The following is a 22,610-nucleotide window of genomic DNA, read 5'->3' on the forward strand; positions in this document are numbered from 1 at the left end:
GAGCCCTAAACTCTCCGTAGTGTAACTTTTCGATTGTAATAAAAAATATTACAAATTTAAATAATTTTTTTTTAGATTAAATAAGATAACATTTTAAATTTAAAACTATTTTAAATTCATCTGTCGCACTGCAGAACCTCCAAACATAATGATATGCCTTTGACACACTTTGTTTCATCACAATGACCACCTTTTTCTGTTTTCAGTTGTTTTATTATTGGCTTGCAACTTTAGTACCATCACTTCACTATTTGGTGCCAATTTCTTTTAAATTAATGACATGAAATTATAGTTTCTTTGTAGATCGATGATAATGATTGGTTTTCCCAAATGTTGTCTGCTTCACATCACATGTATGTTTTATTGTCTTATTCCCAGTTCTTGCGAATTAGTTGTTGTATACTTATTTCGTGAGGTACTTTGATCATGATATAGAATGTATTTACAAGTTTTTTTTTGGCAAGGTTGTTTTTCTAATTTATTATTACACTTTACACGATGATTTATGTAATTTCTAATTATATTTTTATATTCATGTGTGTTTATGTATTGATGATTTATTCTATATGTATGTCATATGTTACGTTCTTCTTTAAAAAATTTATAAAATATTATATAATGCATGATAATTACAGGTAATTATTTTTTTGCAGTTCATTAATGGTGATGTTGAATATTTTTCAAAAAATTCAACTTCGAAATAAAAATTTAGAAGGGTTTGCCGATTTGTCCTCCTTTGGACTGAAGTTGGAGGAATTAGAAGCTAAAATAAAATAGAAAAATTAAATATTTTTTTATAGCAACCCATATTTTCTTGGCAAACAAACAAGAAATGGAAGATACTGGAAAGAAGAAGAAATAAAAAAAAATTAGTAGAATGTTAAAATATTGAAGACTATTTATTTTGAAATTGGAATTAAAATAAATTATTATATTAAAAATATTAATTAAAATTACACAAAATTAATAATTTGATGATAAAAAATATTTTTATTTATTTTATTAAAAATGCAATGTCATTTCAATTCTTTCAAAATTATAATTGTGTTATAACTTTCTATAATTTAATGATTGTTTTTATAACCAACAAATTATTTATATATTTTATTTATAAAATATAAGCGGTAGGTAAGAAGGTAGGTAATGTAAATGTTGACTTTAGAAAGTTTAGGTAAGTATGTGGCAACAACACGTGGCCTCACCTTTTGAACTCACCCCCACCCATTTTTAATTTAATCTTTTTTATTACTTAATTTTCATTCTCTCATTAAATGCTAATTATTAACTTTTAAAAAGTTAATTTTTTAAATTTTAACTATAATAATTTTAAATATTTTAAATAATTGATTTTTATAAAATATATATTTAAAAATTATTTGATTTAAAATATACTTTTTATATTCTTATAAAAAATAAATCTTAAATAATAATGAGTCAAAATTAAAAAAATATAAAAAAATATCAACAGTTTGTTTAATAATCCCTAAAAGAAATTAAGGATTAAATAAAATATATTGGGTAAACGACACATTTAGTATCTTAACTATCATATTTATTCTTGTTTCCGCCATTTAAGTATTTTTATTTCAAAAACTATTTAACATTATATTTTAATTTTATTTTAATCATTTATCATTAAAAACTTAACGATTATATTGATATGTCTCTATAATAATATAATGTCATCATTGAATTGAATTTTTTTAAAGAGTATCATGTCAATCCTATTATTTTTTTTAACTTTGAGGGATGAAAATGAAACTAAAAGCTAACATTAAGTATAGTTTTGAAATAAAAAAATATGAAAACTCGTACAATCTCTTCCCCTCTCTCGAAGTTTTTAAATTATCATAATAATATTCATATCAATTTTCAATTGTTCCATCTTCAACTCCATAAAAAAATCATGAAAAAAAGTAGAAAAGAGGCTTCTTTTCTTCCTGCCTAGCATAGCATGTGTTTGTCTTTATTTATGGAAGTCTTAAGTGGCGTACAATGCTAAAGCTGACTGTCAAATTTTGTACAAATGCTCTCTTTTCTTTTTTTGAATAAAAAAACCCAGAGCTCCAATTCCCAAGTAATTGCTGCTGTTTAAAGCTTTGAGCTTGGAGAATAGAGGAGAAAAAGAAGAAGAAAAAAAGGATGGTTATGGAGGAAACTGAGAAGCCAATTGAAGTAAGAGCTATGGAAGCTTTGGGAAAAGGATTTGATATTAGCGGGATTTCAGGTTGAATTATGCTAAAGGAACGAGGTTGGTGGTGCTTGATGACCAATAAAAGAGACATTGTATTGCCAGGTGCTTTTACTCTCAAAGATGTTCCTCAAGATATTCGTCTTGATAAAGGCGATCGTATCCGATTCAAAACAGATGTTCTTGATTTCAATAAGGTCTCTTTTCTTCTCTTTCTTTCCCCCTTCTATATGATCGAATATTTCGGGGTTTTCATGTGTTAAAATCATAATTGAGATGCTATATTGGGTAATTCTTAATATTTTATCTCAAACTTCGATCGGTCATAGTAACAGTCTGAAATGACCAACTTAAACTGTACGAACTCTATAGTTGCCGAGATTAGCGGGATTGAATAAGTAGACAAATTTTGACTATGTATTTGAAGTTATATATTTTTGAAAATAGAGCCATGCCTTGTGTTTTATAAGCATTAGTTTCTGGTGAATCAGCCTTGGAAGTGGTGGGGATAAAAAGTTACCTTTTTGTCACAAGTGGATAGACTTGTATTTTCAACTCTATTGACTAAGTGCACCTTTTTTTAAACTTAAAAGTTTATTGGAAAACAAAGCTAGTTACATGCATGATTGGATTTGTATTTAAGATATAAGCATACACAAGCTGGAAAGAAAATTTGGGTTGTATTTGTATGGATAATTAGATTTTTTCTTTGACAATTCTTTTACAACCATGTATGTGACGAAGGTGGGAAGGGGCTAATTAAATTCATGAAACTTTCACCATTTGGAGTTCCTCTTCTTTTTCTGGGATGTTTGACATCAATAGGAAAGAAATAGTGATATTGAAGGGTGGAATTCTAGGATTGCCTTTCATGTCTTATAATGGTTTTACCCTGTGCTTTTTTTCTCTAGATTCTGCTATTAAAATAAGCGTCAAGCTTAGGGGATATGAGCATGTTTTCGGTTGACTAAACTTTTTGAAAGTCTAGAGCTCAATCGAGAGTTAATCTCTAGTTAATTCTCTATTAGTGGTGACGATTGATAATAAGGAACAATTTTCTTACACGTTTTATTCTTATTTTTGTGTTGGTTCATAATTTTAGCCATAATCTTGATTTTGGATTTCAGTAGAGTTGAGATAAAATGTTTCCACTTTTTTTTCTTTTCCGTTTTAAAGAGCATTTTTCGTTGGAGCAAGTTAATCCTGTTTATATAAATGAAGAATAATTTTATCTTTGACGTTTATTATGATGTGTGCATTTGAATTTGAATGCAATGAGATGAGATAATGTTTATGTGAATTCACCTTCCTGTAAATGGAGTTCACGAGTGTTGATGTGCTGAAATTAATGAATTCTGGTAGATAAAACAGAGAAATTTCAGTGATTGAAATTCTTATAAATAAGCATGGAGATGGTTGTCCTTTGATTATTTACCATTTATGGACTGCTGCAGTGGAAAAGCTTCAGAGTTTGAAATTTATGATAATCAATGAATAGATATTGAAAAGTTAAACTTGAAGTGAACCTCGATTCCAGAAATAAAGAACTATATTCATGAGTTCCTGACATATGCTCCATGATCTAGGAACTCTACTAGTTCATAATAAAAGCTGATATTAGTCAGATATCTAATATACTTCAAACTCCAACTGTCAAAATATCTCGAAGGGATTTCTACCCGAATCTTAATGATGAAGAAAGTGAAAACGAACTAAAGGCAAGATTTAATGTGAAAACTATCTAAGATAATTTATAGAGGTTTTAAAAAAATTATTGGATACTGTATCAATGTTGTACCTTATCTTTGCTCCCAAATCTTACTTCTCATGCAGATGTCTGAGTTACTTAATCAGAAGTCTTCAATACAAGGAAAAATTCCTTCAGGCTATCTTAACACTATTTTTGATTTGAGTGGAGACTGGCTTCATGATGCTGCAGACACCAAAAGTCTTGCTTTTGATGGTTACTTTATTTCGTTATACCATTTACACCTTACAGCATCTCCACTTATCCTACATGATAGCATTAAGAAATCCATTCCATCTCACTGAGATCCGGCAGCATTGTCTAGGTATCTTTCCGATGAACTGTCTTTGCAATTTCTTGGCATTTTGATCATTATATATCAATAAGAAATCGTATGGATTATGTGGATGCTGTTTGCACGATTTTTAGAAATATGAAGAATGAATATTGCCAACTGTCTGTATTAAAGGAATTATATTACCAGTTCTGTAGAATTAAACGTGGTTATGAACTGATTAGGTTGACCATATGGCTGGATGCTTGAAAAAGTATAGCATAAATAACTATTTAAAATATGAGATGATGAAAGAGATATATTATAGTTCTTTTCAGCTTTCTTGTGAAATATTTTTGGTCTAGAAAATGTTACTCCCTCGCTGATTTGCTCCCACAGTAGCACAATTCTTTTGATTGATCATGAGATTTAACATGGGTTCATTCTATCATGTACCATAACCTTTCAGTTTGAATTCTGTGTACTATACTCTATCCAACCTCAGATCAAAGTAGCCATTAACTTCCAACCTTAATGTTAATTAACAGTTGATGAGTTATGTTCATAGTACTAGTACAACCCGAAAATAGCTTTTTAAATCCTTGACTTGCTCCATTCAATAATAGTTTCCCATCTCTTGTAAGGTTGTATCTGTGATAGGAGTCCTCAGAAACCTATCCATTAGACAGTATGCAACCACCCCTAGCTGTCCTACATGATTTATCATAATTAGTGTTCTTTCTTCATCATGACAACATATATGAAGTTTAAACTAAAACAGGAATGCTTAAGAGGTTTATCACCAAAATTTTGGTTAGCGTATCACTTTTCAATGGTAAATTAAGGTGGTTGGAGAATCCATATATATTACACATATAAATATACAAATGAGTAAATTTCCTATCGATCAAGGTTTCTGTCATGTAATACTGTATCCAAATTTGCAAAATTTAGATGCTTGGAAGAACTTGAATAATTTTGGTTGCTTGGCATCTTCAAGGTCATTATTGGTTTCGTGCAGTACATATCTACAAATTATATTAGGCAGGTTCATACAAACATGGGACACACATAATAGTCGGCATGGCTATTGGAGGTCAAGATTTGCTATGTGTTCGACAGAACTATTCCTCTACAATTCCGCCGTCAGAGCTTAGAGGGTATTTGGAGGATTTTGGAGATGTTATGTTTTCAGATGGGAAAATCCCTTTGTTATTACAAAGTAAACAAGAGACGGCAAACAAAGTATTAACATGCCATTGAAACTTAAGAGTTCTTTTGTAAACACCAATTTTAGTTTTCTAAATTCCATTTATTTTGGAGACTATCGCAACGAACTTGGAGACTATCGCAACGCACTTGGAGACTATCGCAGCGAACTTGGACTATCGCAATGCGAATATGTAAATCGCAATGTGATAGTCGAAGTTCGCGTTGCGAATCTGGAAACTGATTTGCGATACCTGAGATGCGTTGCGAATTAGCGATCGCATTGCGATTTTGTTGGTCATTTTGGCAAATCCAAAAAAAGTTGGTTAAAATCGTATATTATAAGGTATTTTTGGTCACTGAGGTTATTTTCTCTTTTAACTATCATTTTACAGATAATTTAATTTTGATATACTTTTTTATATTTCTAGCTTTATGTGGTAATAATTTTCTTTAAGTTGCTGAATCTGTGTGAAGACAAGCCTGCTCCAGAGGATTTATGTTATTTCTTGGAGTTTCAAGTTCCACGACAATGGGCTCCTATGTTCTGCGAGCTGCCTCTTAGGCATCAGAGGAAAAAATCTACTTTCCCTTCCCTGCAGTTCGCTTTCTTGGGCCCTAAGATACACGTCAGCTGTACGCAGGTAGTTGAAGCATTTTCTAATAGCCTGCTTATCAGTTTTATTTATTTTCCTCATCACATGGTCTTGTCACCAGCATTATTTTGCTTTCCATTTCCATTAAAACATAAGCCTCGTAGGATCCAAAATATATTATTCCTCAAGTCAAGGGGGAAAATGCACTAACTCATTACTGTCAGCAATGCAGAATATAATTACAGTCAGCGATACTAAAAGTTTAATATTACTCCAGCAGTTGAAACCGGTAGGAGTATGGCATTGGCAAGTATGACTTGCATATATGGTACAAAACGCATCAGTATCCCTAAGTTAAAATATGAAGAAAGATCTTTTAAACATGGAGCTTGGTGAATTTGTCTGGTTTGTATACGTATCTGTATGGAGTTTTACCTTTCTAGTTCACGTAGATATGTATATGTAGGCATGTATGGGTAGCTATGAAGATGTGCTAAATGTGTAAATATAGGTTTAAATTGCTTGATCACTCCAAGGTTCTGTCAAGTTTTAAATTCCTTACAGCCATATTTCAGTCTAGTTCTCTGTTTTTACGATAAAAAAAGTTCAAATATTTCATACAATTGCAGGTTTCAAGTGATCTAAAAGCTGTAGTTGGCCTCCGTTTGTACTTGGATGGAAAGAAATGCAACCGATTAGCATTACATGTGCACATCTCTCAAGTCTTCCAATATGATGACATCCACGACTGACAGGACATGCCGATGGCGAGGCTCAGACAACTATAAGTCCAGTGATCAATTTTTGGAGCCGGTCAGGTGGAAGAGATATTCGAATATTTGCACATCTGTTGTCACTCATGATCCTAACTGGTTGCAAGAAGTTCCAAGTGGTGTTTTTATAATAACCGGTGCACAGCTCCTTTGCAAAGGAAAGTGGCCGAAGACAGTTTTGCATCTCCGTCTGATGTACAATCATATACCCAACTGCACTATAAGGAAGACTGAGTGGGCAGCTGCACCGGAAAATTCTCGTAAGGCCAATTTCCTCACAAATCTTAGCACGGCTTTTTCTTTTACTCAACAGACGGTCACCGGACAACAAAAGCAGGCTCCAACTGCACTTAATTCAGGTGTATATCTGATGGTCCACCCATACCAATTCGCTCCATAAACTGCTACGATATGTTGACATATCGGAGGTAGTGCGCGGTCCACATGATGCACCGGGACATTGGTTGGTAACTGCAGCCAAGCTAGTGAATGAGGGTGGTAAGATTAGCTTGCAAGTAAAGTTTGCGTTGTTGGATTATCCATGACTTTCAACCTCTATTGTGCATATAGAGTGAGATTGATGTATATATATATAGGTTGAATGATTTTTGGTTTAATCTCTCTCTGTATATGTAGAAAGTACCGTAGATAAAATATATATACCCAAATTCGAGCATTGGGACCACCTAAGCTGCAGCCCAAGTAGGAAATGAGTGTTGCCATTGATTTTTTTCTTTTCTTTTTAATTCTTTATTATGAACAAAAAGACATCAGAGAGTTATGTTTTTGTATTTAAAAAAATATTTGGGCCCAATATTTATCCCAAAGATTGGATCAATGCCTAGCGATGACAGTTGGGTCTCAAAATGATAAATGTCATTTCCATTTCTTGGCAACTTCAGTAATCCACCGGAAGCTTTAGTGAAGACTGTCCGAGATGATATGGCTGGTTTGATTATATTCAAATTCCAACAAAACGAATCTATGCAATTATTATTGAACAAAACATTTATACACGTCTTCAAGTAGGGGACATACATGCACTTATTCTCGAACAAAACATTTATACACGTCTTCAAGTAGGGGACATACATGCACTTATCCTTGAACAAAACATTTATCCGCAATACAAAAGATGAGAATGGGATCTTCTAGTTTTATTTCTACAAAATATAACGCTCCCAAATTTTATTTTAAACAGGAGTCACAAATCCAAAGCTGTTAATCCCACAATTTATACCAGTTATGCAAATATAGGTAGCTTAAATTGCATCTATACTGGATATGTAGGGCATACAAAACTTGAAAAAACTGTAAGAAATGCTTAGTTTCCTGTGGATGAAAGATTGCATACTTGATGGGTTACAGGGGTTGGGGCCGCGTCTGGACTATATAAATATCTTTCCCAAGAACACATCCTTCCACATCCTGTGGGCACCCAAACTTCCGCTCCAGGAAAAATCCAACTGTGCACAGACGCTGGCTAAGCTGTTGACGGAATATCGGATCAACAGTCAACGGTTTTTTACTGTAGTCTACTGTCAAATGGATTACTTCCCCATCAGCAGGACCTGCACCTGATACCACCATCTCCTCGCTGAAATTTGCAAATGCCAGTGTTTTCACGGTCCCATCAAACTTCCCGGAAGATACACGCCAGGGTGTGCCCCTAGTTCCAGATGCAAGGGTTTCACCAAGCCCTGGTGCAATCTCAGCCTCAACATGGTTATGGTCACAATCCGTTGGGCTGAGCGTATGAAGCACAAATGAATAATCAGGCGAAAGCATTTCTTGAACCAGGATTGCCATTGTTGCATCTTTCTGGGACACACTAGCAGCTCGGCGACTTAGTACCGCTCTTCGAGTATAGAGTGAGGCCCATACTTGGCTAACAGCACTGGCAAAAACAGTTGGATTTGAAGGACTGACATTTGGGATTGATTCATAAAGTCCAGCAGCTGACATCCCTGCCAAATCCTCAACATTTGCACTTGACCGAACAATTAGGCGTGCATTGCCTGGAAACTCTCGAAGTATGTTATCAATTATGTCTTGTGGGGGCTGTAGGGAAGAGACCAGCTGCTGGAGTTGGTGGCATAATTTGTCGAGCTCACCACCTTCCAAACCTGCTGTTTCAATCTTTTCTCGAAGAGACAAGAATGCTTCCATGGATTTATTTTGTTCTAAAGCCCATTCCATGGAGCCAAATGGTATAACTACTCCAGCAGGAACACGAAATGAAGCAGGCACCCCTAGGTCACTGTAGACTGCCATTTAAATGTACAATTTATGACACAGAAGATTATGCTCCATAAAACTAATAACCAAAGAATTTATTAAAAAAAAAGGTGGAATATTAAACAAAATATATCTTTGATTTTGTATAGGACTTCATTAGCCTCAATTATTTGCCATAAGAAAAATATTTTGTTTTTCCGTATGAACCATGAGTGTTCCTCGCCTATCCGTTTAACAGTCTAAGCAGACACTAATCCTATTGAGCAGGGTTGGACCACAAGGATGGAAAAGCTCTCCCATCAAGTATTTTGTTTAACATTATTCATATATAATACTTCTTATGATCAAAGAATCCAAAGTTAGGTGCCAAGAACAAAAATGTTACCCTTATCAGAAACTGCTGCCAAGGAAGCTAAGCGACCACAGGCTGCTGCCTTTGCCCCTGAAGTTTGTGCATTTGCATCAGCAAGCAGTATAATTCCTGCAGAAGAATTACCCTGTATGAAAAAGAAAAATAAATCAGTTTGTCAAATAGCATAACAAATAACAGTGAGATTGCTGGCTTCCTGTAATTTAAGATAAGAGAGCAAAACTTGCCTGATTGGAGTAAGGGGCTTTAACGGGCAATGCAGATGAATAATGAGGTTCACGCACTTTAACAGCAGATGAACCATTAGTTGAAAGATTTTTGGAAACAAAACCAGCATCATGGTCATCTAATGGACACAGATTTATGTTCACGCCACTTGAAGATGCATCCAGTCTTCAGGAGTTCCAAAAAAAAAAAATCACAAAGCCAAAAAAACCATTCAAGTATCAGATTGAATAGTATACAGAGCTAACTCTCAATATTTGATTGATGATAAAAAAAATTCGGAAACAACCTCACACATTTTCCTTGGAGCTTTTGTATATAGGAAATTTTTTCTTCATCTTCACATGTAACGAAAACAACCTTCTCCTGTACAAAAACTTTACTTTTAGCAGTATGTCACCGACTAATAAATAATCCTATTACAAAATCTATAATAAAATTAGGGTAGTACACAAATGGTCACTTAAATATACCAAAATGATCTTTTTGGTCACTGAATTTTGGAAGTTACAAATTGGTCACTTCATGTTATAAAATAGTGATAAATTTCGATAAGTTTAAGGATCATTTTGTAACAGTTCAATAAATTAATAACCATTTTGTAGTATTTTGATAAAGTTAAATGACCATTTTGCAACCGTTTGAGAAGCTTAATGACCATTTTGTAATTTCTGAAATATCATAGTGACCAAAATGATCATTTCAACATAGTCTAATGATCTTTTGTGTACTTTACCCATAAAATTAATATCATAAGAGGAAAGAACTTGCTTGTCGGGCCCTAACACCAAGATGAGATAAGTGAGGCAGCTCCTGCAAAAGTACAACTCCTGCGATATTAGATCCAGCTGCTGTCACCTGCAGCACAAAAATTAGATTACATGACCATTTTGCTAGGATACGAGAAAATGGAAAATTACATTCAACACTTAAACCAAATAGCTAATTAAAAACCATCACAAACCTCCTCATCTCCATCAGCTTTATTAACCACAAGGATAACAGGTCCTTCTAAAGATGAAGGCAGTGATCCCGGTACAATGTTCTCAACCTGAAGCAACACTAATTTTACATCATACAAACTCAGAAATTTGCGAGGTATACAAGTAATTAAAAGGGCACAATTTCACATTTATTTATTGGAAAAACTACATTTCATATCACATTATCAGATGATGAAAACATCATATTCCTACAACTTGAGTTTGGTGCAAGACATGTTAGTAACATGCATTTGATCCTTATATTTTTGGTCGCGTGCAGGCTGTGCCAGTTGTTCTTTTGAATTTTCTGGGGGAGACTTTTGACAAAATCTAGTGGGATAAAGTAAAATATTCCATTTGGGTAACACTCATCAAAAAAGAATTTTCAAAATCATGGAATTTTGAATTATTTATATACTTTTAAGTTCTAAATCCATGAACTAAATAATCATACCAAGTCTAGTCATTACCACATAATACTTCTCTAGTTTCGAGATTAGATAGAAAAGTTTTAAATCCAACTAAGAATTTTCAGATAGAAGTTAAAACATTTTAGTGCGTCTATAACAGGGATAGTTGCAATTAGGACAATGATCTGCATGTACCATTACCCAAACTAATTTTCAACAAAAAGAATAACTAGGACTTTCTTCCTAATGTAGTGTGCTGCCTTGTTGACATGATGGTGTGCTTATGGATTCAGAAGGAACGGAATGAGAGAGAAAAACTGTAAATGATATTGTTGTGCTGAGATGAAGTCACATTAAAGTGATTGAGGTACCTGAACCAATGTTCCAGACACCACTCCTGGAACAAGGACATCCCACCCTTCAAAACCAAGTGCTGTTCTAACAGCTTTCAAAAGAAGCGAACAAAGTTTTGAAACCTGAAAGATCACCCTACAAAAACGAAGTTTTCCAGTTAGGAAAACAGAAAACAGTAAATTATGCACGAGTAACATGAATTCTTTCATACAATTTAAATAGAAAAATCACAAACATAAAGATTATAGCATTCATGGATCCATCAGAAAGATAAATGTCACCATACCCGGCCCGAATCTCAGCTTCAGCGTATGTCCTTACACTGTTCTCTGGAATTCCAAGAGCTTTCCCAAGCATCTTCAAGATTTGAAAAAAAATATATCAGGATTCCAGTTACTTCATCTATAAACCTTAAATTAATTACAGATAATATGAAGCTGCACCAGTGGAGGTTGGAACATTCGGGAAGAAATTGATCTATACATTGAAAATTGCATATCCATCCAGAGTTTATCAGATATAACCACTAAAGGTTATGGTATAAACAGTTCATTAACCACTAAAATAATTTAAACATTTGGTTCCATAGAAAACATTTTTGCTAAGCTTATATCAATCTCAGGTATCTACATAAAAGTTTCATCATATAGTACAAAACTTTGCTTTTCACAATAATATTTCTTTACCTGAACTTTTTGAGGGAATAATTGCAGGAGGACTTCAGAATATTCCTCCGTAAGCCTCCTTGTTCTGTCAAGTGTAGCTTTGAGTCTTAATGCCCAGATTCTTTTTCCATCTTCGCTTCCTTTATAATAAACAAAAGGCGCCAAGAAAATAAATAATCCAATGTATGTAGAGCTATTCTACTAACCTAGCAAAACGTTTCCAGATTCAAGAGAAAAAAGGACAAGAGAGCTACCTTCCTTCTCAAAGAGACCTTTCTCTTGCCAGGCGGTAAGCTCATTTTCAATAGCAGCACATTCTTCTGGTTTCCAACGGGATAAACTAAGCTGATTAACACCAACAATTAAGACACCAAGTGGATCATTCCAAGAGCTTATATTCTTTTCTTCTATATTATCTGCAAACCAATTGGCTCCTCCCTTAGCTTCAAGCATGTTGAGTAACCTAGTTCAATGCCAGTCAGTAATGCATGAAAGAGAAAAATGGAAAGAAAAAGAGCATAAAACTAAAGCTAAAACATATTGTGAAAAGCTGTCATGATTTAAACGAGTAGAAAAGAAGCTTTTGTTAATCCTAAATTCTGCGTTCTAATTTACTTAGGATTAGGTTTATCTGGTTAAAAGATAAGATGAGTTTTCCTAGGATATCTGGTTAAGAAAAATATATCTAGTTGAATTCTACTTTTTTTAATTCTTAGCCTATAAAAGCAGGCTGATTCTTTTATTTAAAGGATGACTTCAAGATACAAAGTGATAATCAATCATCCATAAGCATTGCTAAAAATCCTCTACATCGTGATCAGCCAAAACATTTGAAGATTGACTGACACTTTATTTCAGAAAAAGTCAACAATGAAACTGTGAAACTAAACGATATTCCTACTTTTTTTTTTTTTTGATAAGAAACTAGGCCTCGTTAAAAACCCCCTTCATACCCGTCGTTGTACATAAGTACCTCGGCGGACATTGGAAGGAGGAAAAGAGTGCCTATTAATTTTATTCCATAAATAAATTACACCTCATACATCAACAGACATATTACAAAACACCACCCAACTTCTTAATCGCAACCCACCCTACAAACACACAACCCAACCAAAAACTTACTAAACAATTACCCTATACCCGATTTAGCCAAACCGTCAGCCTCCTAATTTACAACCCTTTTAACTGATCTTATAATAACCCTATATTCCATTACAACACTAACAATTTCCTCGACCAGCTATAAGAACACATTAGGACATGCTTCAGGAGTCTTAATCCATTTGACTACAACTTCTGAATCCGTCTCTATGACTAATTGACCTTTCCCACACCATTCTAATTCCACAAACAAATCTAAACCAGTTTGAATGGCCTTCAATTCAGCTTGAATAGGAGGACCACTCAACAGAAACATGCGAATATTCTTACCAAAGCCTTCCAAGAACGAGCTTTGATGAACTCAAGTCCAAGCTGGGTTTGTACAACGTATACACTCAGCTTGAGGGGAGGGTGGAAAGCAGTCATGAATTAAACTGGTAGAAAAGAAGTATTTGTTCATCCTAAATTCCGAGTTCTAATTTATTTAGGATTAGGTTTATCTGTTTAAAAAATAAGATAAGTTTTCTTAAGAGATAAAGGTTAAAAAAGATATCTAGTTAAATTCTACATTTGTAACTCTTAGCCTATAAAAGCAGTTCGATTCTTTTATTTTGGGCAAAAGGCCTGTAGCAGACCCAATTTATCATTTTTCCCCTATCGTATTTTCGCATCAATTTAGCCCTCAGAGTTGCTCAATTGCATCATTCTATACCTACCCCTAACTTAAAACCCTAAATTATAAATCTTGAACCCTAAACCATAACCCCATAACCTCTAAACCATAAACCATAAACCCTAAAAGTTTATGATTTAGGGTTTTAAGTTAAGGGTAGGGTATAGAATGATGCAATTAGACAACATTGAGAGCTAAATTGATGCAAAAATACGATAGAGACGAAAATGATAAATTGAGTCTACTACAGGGGCAAAGGTGACTCTTAAGCCTTTTATTTTTGAAGTAATACAAAAGAGAATGTCCCCTCTATTTTCATTTGAAATCTCTCTTTCTTTCTTTTTGAATGTCCCTTCCTTTCTTCTTAGAATATTCACACATACTGCTCACAAGTCTAAATAGATGCATGGGAAACCAGAAAGTACAACGATTCTCATTCCTCATTAATCTTGAATAACATATTGTACCCTAATTACCTTTTATAAAGAAGCCACTGTTTACAGGTTTGGTTGTGAGGTTGAGCATATGTCTAGCTTTTTGCATGCATGGTATTACAGATTTTATTGAATGAATATGAAGCAGACAATATCTATTATGTCCTAGAAAATAAGCAACAGAATAGCTTTCAGGTCTGAGGCTAGAAACTAGGTTTAACTACCCCAACCAATCCTATAAAAAACATGAAATAGTTTCTTCTAGCTTCAGTTTATTTCCCCTAAGATTGTCAGAATACATTAATATGACATCCCTCCATCCAACTAATATGAATTCTTGATATCAAATGTGGATGTCTACTACAAATTCTTCAAGGAAAATAATGTAGATAAGTGACAAAGGTCATCAAGAGGCACTACCTCAAATTGACAAGAATTGGGTAAGTAGAATGATAGATTGGTTGGGATTTTGGCAATTGGAGGGTAAAACAAAGAGGGTGCTAAAAGAAAAAATTAGGGTTTATAATTAGCAAGCAAAGCTATGGCTCAGAATTGTATGAAGAAATGAATAATTTAAATGCTATCCAGTCGCTGTTTTGGTTCTTGAAGGTACATTTGAACAACAAATTAAGTGTTTTAGGCTTTACTGTTGATGGCTGAATGGTAGGATTAGGGCTAGGGTTAGTTCTACCGGAGAGAATAGAAAATAATGTTGTAAATTAACAGATAAGAAAGAAGAAAAAAGATACAGGACTCAGAATGACACCCTAAAGCCATATCAAACAATGCCCATACAAAAAATCTTCTTGGAAATTAATGTTGATTTTTCCAGACCACTTTGTTCTCTGCATGAATAAGATCCGTATTTTGATTGATTTATGGCCTTGTAAATACAATTTTCCAGTAAGCGATGATGGTTCATTTAAACTAATTATCACATGACTAATTCGATAAATATCTGGATATTCCTAAAGAGCTGTCTGCCTTTCCAAGTTCAAGCACAATAAGTATCAAAAGCAGCCCAAAGTTTAGATATGTACCTGCTTAAGAGGACAAAGGAATAGTCCTCAAGGCCAATCTCACATAGTCGCCACTGATAGTTGCACAGAAGAGAGAATCTCAAGCCAAATTTCTGTTTATTAGAAGCTTGTTAAAAAATTTATGAAAAAAAAAAGGACTGACCTTTTGACGCATTGCTATTGCAGCATCAGGAGCATCATTCCTTAGACCACTTTCAAGACCCTTCACAATTAGTCCTCTTAGAGAACTCAAAGACCACACTGTCTTGATTAAATCTAAAACGCTACTTGATCCTTCTGCAGCATCCAAACTCTGGAAATATATAAATGCCAATTAGAGAAATCACGGGAATGGAACAAAAATTCATTGTATAAAAATAAATAATTAGAAGAAAGCTTTTTTATACTATGAACTTTTCTACTAACTTCAAAATTTTCAGTTGTATGGCAAGCTTTTTCCAGCTAAATGGAACTGACTGCATGGATCAGAATCTGCTGTCATGTTCTATTTAGAATTATTCTGGAGAAAAATCATAGAAGGAAGTCTCTTGTGATAATTTCCTCACATGTTTTCTTTGTTTCCATCCTTCCCCTTCAAGGGTTTCTTTAAAGAACCTCAAGTCCAGATAAAGGGCAGTTTAAAGCAAAAGGTAAGAACAATAAAACATTACTGAATCTTCATGAATATGAATCAAATTTTCTTTTTCTGGAATTCCCAGTATAATTAATTATAAGATACACTGGAAATACGTTTTCTTTAAGTTTTTGCAATATTTACAGAAAAAGTATGCCAGATCTCTTCCTAATTATACTTGCTTGTAAACTTTGCTAGAAATTTTCAACAAGGCCGCAACAAAGGATGCCATCATATGAAAGAAGATTCTTTTAATGAGCTTTGATTGGACATCATCACAATAATATATTTTTCTCCCAACTCATGCATTTAGAATGTTTAAACCAACAGCTAAGAAAACCGAACTTCCAGAATAGACATTAAGGCTACCATCATAGATCGTTCTACCACCCACCGAGACCTCTTTATCAGAGGAGCATAACCAAAATGCCTTAGCATTTTTTGATGATGCTAAAACTTACAAGAACATAAAATCTTGCACATTATTCACTTAAGCATGAAGATTTTCATGAATCAAGAAATAATTTACTCATATATGGCACAATAATGTGCCTCTGAAATAACCAAACTAAAGATAAAACAGTTTTCTTGACATGGATGAAGCAGGCAACTGTAATGCAGGTGTTTCTTGGCATGAAGGAAGCCAGAAACTGAATGCATGTTTTTTATTCACGGATGAACTTTATGTCAAATTCCAGTTACCACTACATAAAAACTCTTAACTACAAAATCATAGCAATAAAAGAAAAACATGAGCAAACAATCACAAATATACCTTTTTGCACTCCAGAAACATTACAAGAGCTAAATTGCCTCGTTCATCTAATGATTCTCTTATTGACTCAAGTTGTTCAGTGAGGCTGCAATAACAAAAATCTTAGATAGGTGCATCAAAGAAAGAATTTGACCACTCTACGAAGTGGAAAGTGAAATCAGTTTGCACACATCATACAAAAAGTTCAAAAGGCCAGGCTACATTTATGTATAACTTATGAAAACAAGTAGGAAATTTGCATAATAAATAATAGAGTGGGAGCTAAATTCAGAAATTATAGAAGTAATCAAAGTCTTTTTATATATGTTCTAAAGACTCTCAACCATTTGACAATGACCGCTCAAATACCTTGTAGTCTCCGGTGCTCGAACCTAGGACCTCAAGGAAAAATAACCATTCCTTTAACCATTGAGGTAACTTGGTTCGTGTGGATCATTAGAATTTTTAAAAACTATACTAAGAGAGCAAAATTCAATTTATTGTATTAGTGTGTATCATAGAGAACATTATGCTACTGTAATGTTGCTTGATACTATCTTCAATGAGAATTTTCCATTCACCTCTAACCCACGAAGGAAAAGTAAAAGCAAGAAAAACTAATCTTTCAAATTGAACCTTCCAGCATTGAAAAAATCTTTGAGTTCCTGATGGAATATCTTGAATTGTCCCACAAATGCTTCACTATAATGTCCAGGATCCTTGGTGATTCTTGCAAGCATTGCTTCTGTCGCAACTAAGTCTTCCGGGCCAGCATTTCGATGAAGCTTGTTCTGTATTGTATGCTTAATTTCTTGCTGGAATATGTAAATTAAATATTAGTAAATAATTTGAAAAGAAGAAATTCCAGGTGTTTCTGAAACCTGACCTTGAGATCATGAGGAATATCATTCCGATGAGCAATATCTCTAATCCGAGTAAGTGGGACAGATGATGTAAATTCTGCTTTAAAAGATGGCAAACAAGGATGGATCTTGCGAATAACAAGCAGTTCCTACAATTTGGGAAGAAAAAGGTAACCGAGAAAATTAAGGATAACATTATAGAGTAATATGCATAAATCATAGAAGAATCAAATATTTTTTTTTTTGATAAGATAGAAGAATCAAATATTGGCCTTTAAAGTGCATGAGATTAGTCTTGTTTGTCCTTTTCCTCAATATTTGGTGCTTGCAGCATCTAGCATACTTATATTTCCTAATTTCCTAAAGATAAAAAGCTTTAAGAAACATACAAAAATCAAGAGAGGACTAAGTTGAAAATTATGCTAATCGTGGAACAGATGTATAGATACTCTCACAAAGATGTGCAAACTCACTTATTTAAGAAACTAAGAGCAATCATTAATTTAAAACCCTACAAGGTACACATCCACGCACCCCTCCCAAAATCCCATTTTGATTGAGAATCAACATAAGATGCCAATGATTTGAACTTTCAAAATAATGTAGGCTTCAATTACACCAGCTCTTTAGTCCAATAAAATTTAAGACCACGTTATTGGTGATGAGAAAAAATTTGAAGGACTACAATTATAAAAGCAATGCATACATTCTTTATTCGTTAGATGACATTAACTTAGACATAATGTTTTTAAAGCTACTAGTTGTCCACTGACACAGGTGTCAGCATCTAATGTACCTTAAGTTCTTTGTGAACAGAACATATCGTTTACCAATAAAGTGAACAAGGAATCATTTGTATGGATCATCTGTGGAATTTGGATGTGTAGAATATCAGAAACAGAATTCTTTCTAGTGTTGTGTATTTTATTTATCCACAGTATGGGTATATATACAAGTATCAAGCTCCTGTTATAGGTAATGTAACACTCCTAAGATATTAATCATATCAAACTTTTTTTTGAAAGGATGATTTTTATGAACTTAGCAGTTACATAACAACAGAACGCAATCATGGGCCTCGTTAAAAAACCTCCCTACATTAAATGGAGGAAAAAGAGTGCACCATAACTGCATTGATCAAAACAGGGCGATGGTCCTAATAGAAAAAGAGGCAACCACTCTAACAAATTCACCAATTTTCACATAGCCAGTAATAATCAAACTTTGTTGGATCTTTTCGCGAACGAAATGACAATCAACCTCTATGTGTTTCGTTTTTCATGAAAGATTGGATTAGAAGCAAGATGAAGCGCAACTTGATTATCATGACATAGCTTTGCAGGTATAGAAACCTTACTTCCTACTTCATTGAAGAGTTGATACACCCAAAATGTTAGCACACATAGACTTGGCCATAGCTATGCATTCAACTACCACACATAATGGACTTAACTCTCATTTGCTAAAGTCTTATGATCATTCACTATATAATAAGCATAAAGTACAAATAAAACACATCAATTTCTACCATCCTATGCTAAATGCCAATTTTATTATCTAGACTCTCGAATATGATTACAAACAAAAGTCTTTAGACCATGCAAAAAGGATGGATAAGCTATAAACTACAAGTTAATATAAATTTATCAAGCAAGAGAATTAGGGAAATATAAGCAATGGGAAATCATGATATCAATTCTATGACATGAAAAGAAATGTATAAACTATGCTAGAATGTGCTCTTGCACTAATCTCGTTCGGAATATAGTTTAAATTGGGTGAAACAGAATCCATGTAATTGACCCCAAGCTCTAGAAAAAGCTACGTCTTTTTTTACTAATGCTGTTGAGAAGAACTAGAGTAGGATAGATGCCATCAAGCAATCCCATTCTGCACATAAGCAATTGAATAAAAAATAAATTTTGATAAGCATGAATCAATACAGCCATCTGCAGCAATTGAGCACCTGAGGTGAAGAATCTTTCCTACTAGAGATTCGTTCTAATTCTCGAAATATAAGCCTGGAAATCTCAGCGTGTCTGTTTGGTCGGTGATGACCCCCATCTTCAAAACAAGGAATCTGCCCCATGTTTATCCACTGCATAAAAAAGATTTAAGAGCAGCATGGAAGATGAACAACAAAACAAGCTGTAACAAAATATATGTAAAAGACCTTCAGATAAATAGCAGAGCATATTAGAGCCTCCAACCGTTCCCCATTCTGCAAACTTCCAACTAATAGCTCACGAACCACTTCAAGCTTTAACAAAAGAAAAAAGAGAACTATCAATGGCCAAAGAAGAAAATATAAATCAAAACCATGAATACCGCCTACAAAGATAGAAGTTTACAAGCTAAGTCATGATCTAAAATAGTACATGGACAAGATCTGCATAAATAAGCTTCTTTTTTCAGAAGACAGGCCATGGAAGACAAGACACATATTTCATTATCATCTTTCCAACTGCCTATGTGCAAGCACCCATGCATCCAACTGCCACCACACCAATGCCCCAAAGTAAAAAGGATAATATAAAAAACTTGTGCATAGAAATAGGAAAGAATTCTATAAGTGATTTCTTACTTCTTCAATTTGAAATTGTATTTAAATACATTTAAAACTATCATTTTGTTATCTGTTCATCTAAAGAAAATCATAATTCATGGTTTTGCAGTTCTGTATTGCCAAAATATAATCACACCAGCACAACTTCCACTGGCCTAGCTTGAGGCATGATATCATCAACCACTGATGTACGAATACAACTGCATGTACTATTAACGGAAAGCATGTGAACAGGTAGATAGATTGCATGGAACTTCATACCCAGAGCTCATGAAAAAGGGTTTCAGTAATATAAAGGATCGATGAAATTATTATTCAACTGAATGTATTAATACTATCAAGCTACACCCATAATGCTAAAAAAATCATAAAATTATACCATATGTGAAGTAAATTTCAAATTCAAGTGTATATATATATATATATTGATTACGACATTTCTAGAAAGTTCTCTATAGATATGAATTTCGCAATCAATATAATAACTATTAGTACCTTTCTCCACCAATTCCTTGCATTTTTATCACCTTCAACCAATTTCAAAGCCAACCCTTCTAGACCAGTTGTATCCCATCTTCTCTCCAATTCTCTGTTGTGATGTTCATTTGATCGCATGAAGGAAGCATCCCTCCCTTGCCATTGTCCAACAAAAGGACTTGTTTCGACTTCCAAGGCATCAGTAGTAGATTCACTAAGACCATCATTATCCACCATCTCGACTCCATAATCTTCTGAAGTTAAAGGCAATAGTTCCAGTGTCTCCTCTGTCGAATTCCAGTGACATACCATCCCAAAACTCCCTCCCTGAGGCAGTTTTAGAAAACGGTTATTTCCATCTTCCCACACAACCTTCTTGTCCTTACCAACAACCACAAATTTGAACTCAACAGACTGACCCCCTTCCAACTCCAAATCGCATATCCATCCACCCTCAGACCAGTTCATAGGCACCTGCTTCTTCCAGTATCCCAATTCTTTTGTGGACCCCAAAATCACTACATGCTCTCCAAATTTAACTTGGTGATCTAAACAAACGTTAATCCCTACTTTGCCACGTCCAGACTTTGATTTCACTTTCAACTTCTTCTTCGTTTCTTCTTCTCTGATCCGGAAAAATAAAACTCATTTTGGTAATCTCCTTTCTTAAGGGAATTAGATAGCATTTCATACAATCAATCAAGAAAAGAACGCGATGCCATTAGCTTTTCGCAATCCTAATAAAAGTAAAGATGAAATAGCCATTTTACTTTCAGACATTTCTCATCAGAAAATGTTATTTATAATTAAATAAAGCCAGGACAAGCATACATACAAGCTCATCGAGCTTTTAAACTCCACACACACAGAGACATCACATAAATACTAAAACATAAATAGCCACTGCATTTAATTTCATTTTCAGAGCATTTCAAATCAAAGCAGATGAAAAAGAAGAAATGAACGAGCGCCTGATCAGATTTTTTTTTATCATAAAAAAAATCATCCCCAGACATTTATTTAGCCTTGACAATGGAAATTGTGAAATATGAAGGAAAAAGGAGAAAAGGGTACCTAGTGGAAGTAGAGGAAACGGCGAAAACGAGACGATGAGAGAGTTTACGGTGGCGGTTGATTCCCCGCGGAAAAGGTAACGGAAAATAAACGGCGGGGATGAAAATAGCGGTGTTGGGGATGGATCTGAGCTGCTTCCGAGCTGGGAATTGGAAGTAGAGTGAACGTAGAGAACAGAATTCATCGTTTTCGTTGGTTTTCTTCCTTTGAGATGTTTGCATAGGCAGATGTCTTAGACTTACTGATTTTCTTTATCAACAATTCACTGATCCATGATTGGGATTTGTGGGGAGATGAATTGAAGTAAGCGCCACGTGGAATGCTCAACCCAGATGAGTAGATTGATTATTGTAATGTATTTCTCGAATTAAAAATAGTGAAGAAAGATATTTCATACTTATTTGGATTTCGGGATTCACGTTTCTTTTATTACACTTTTAAGTGCATACACTAACGATCGTTAAAATCTATAATAAAAAAACAACTATCAATAATATAATTTTTAATTTATTTTAATATTTTAAAAATAAAATTTATAAATTTTCTTATGTTTCACAAAAATCTTTAAATCCCTAATTTAAAATACATTACTGTTATCGTCGATGATTACCACCACTGTTGATGAACATTCACCCCTTTAACGGAACTCGTTACTAATATCCTTTCCACTACAACTATTGTTCTTACGAATCCAAATTACAGTAATTTCCCCACCATATTTTATGTTGCAAATCTCAGCAAAGTAATTAAATTTATTAACCCCGTCGTTCATGCCCTATTGCAAATCCCAGTAAAGTAATCCCACAATATTCATTCGCACAAGCACTTTCATCAACACAGCAAAACCTTTTCGTTTATGGTAGTCGCGTGAGGCAAAATACCTCCCCATTTCATGCATTGAATTTTTTAAGAACTTAGAGTTTAGGATTTAATTATTTAGGGTGATGGCAAAAATAAGGGTTAGTTAATGGGTAAAT

General features: G+C 34.0%; 1 protein-coding gene and 1 pseudogene across 2 annotated transcripts; one reads left to right on the forward strand and one right to left on the reverse strand.

Annotated features, from left to right (window-relative positions):
- Positions 1 to 1,955: 1,955 nt before the first annotated feature.
- On the forward strand, positions 1,956 to 7,407 carry LOC120119215 (annotated as a pseudogene).
- A 592-nt stretch (positions 7,408 to 7,999) lies between these two features.
- LOC120119366 (phosphoglucan, water dikinase, chloroplastic-like) lies at positions 8,000 to 21,869 on the reverse strand. 2 transcript variants are annotated; one of them, XM_039139173.1, is made up of 19 exons: positions 21,634 to 21,869; positions 20,578 to 21,184; positions 19,690 to 19,776; positions 19,483 to 19,614; positions 17,540 to 17,665; positions 17,290 to 17,468; positions 16,675 to 16,759; positions 15,429 to 15,578; positions 15,287 to 15,339; positions 12,290 to 12,498; positions 12,057 to 12,175; positions 11,657 to 11,727; positions 11,388 to 11,505; positions 10,588 to 10,674; positions 10,395 to 10,481; positions 9,913 to 9,989; positions 9,626 to 9,791; positions 9,414 to 9,525; positions 8,000 to 9,057 (listed from the first exon to the last, which is right to left on the reverse strand). In XM_039139173.1, exons 1-19 carry the CDS (start codon positions 21,852 to 21,854, stop codon positions 8,153 to 8,155), a joined length of 3,591 nt encoding a protein of 1,196 aa, XP_038995104.1. In that variant the 5' UTR covers positions 21,855 to 21,869; the 3' UTR covers positions 8,000 to 8,152. The 2 variants fall into 2 exon arrangements, with proteins under 2 accessions (XP_038995104.1, XP_038995103.1); XM_039139172.1 differs by having other exon boundaries at positions 8,000 to 9,060.
- Positions 21,870 to 22,610: the final 741 nt, after the last annotated feature.

This window comes from Hibiscus syriacus, unplaced genomic scaffold, assembly GCF_006381635.1.
Source record: "Hibiscus syriacus cultivar Baekdansim isolate YM2019G1 unplaced genomic scaffold, ASM638163v2 tig00110332_pilon, whole genome shotgun sequence".
In the NCBI taxonomy this organism is placed as follows: Eukaryota; Viridiplantae; Streptophyta; class Magnoliopsida; order Malvales; family Malvaceae; genus Hibiscus; species Hibiscus syriacus.

Bases quoted from the DNA above. Each gene is read 5' to 3' on its own strand.
- LOC120119366 (XM_039139172.1), bottom strand. From the start codon at position 21,854: ATGCAAACATCTCAAAGGAAGAAAACCAACGAAAACGATGAATTCTGT. The intron at 19,777-20,577 runs GTACTAATAGTT...CTTTTGTTAAAG, and splicing joins CAAGGAATTGGTGGAGAAAG to CTTGAAGTGGTTCGTGAGCT. The intron at 9,526-9,625 runs GCAAGTTTTGCT...TTTTTCATACAG, and splicing joins AAGCCCCTTACTCCAATCAG to GGTAATTCTTCTGCAGGAAT.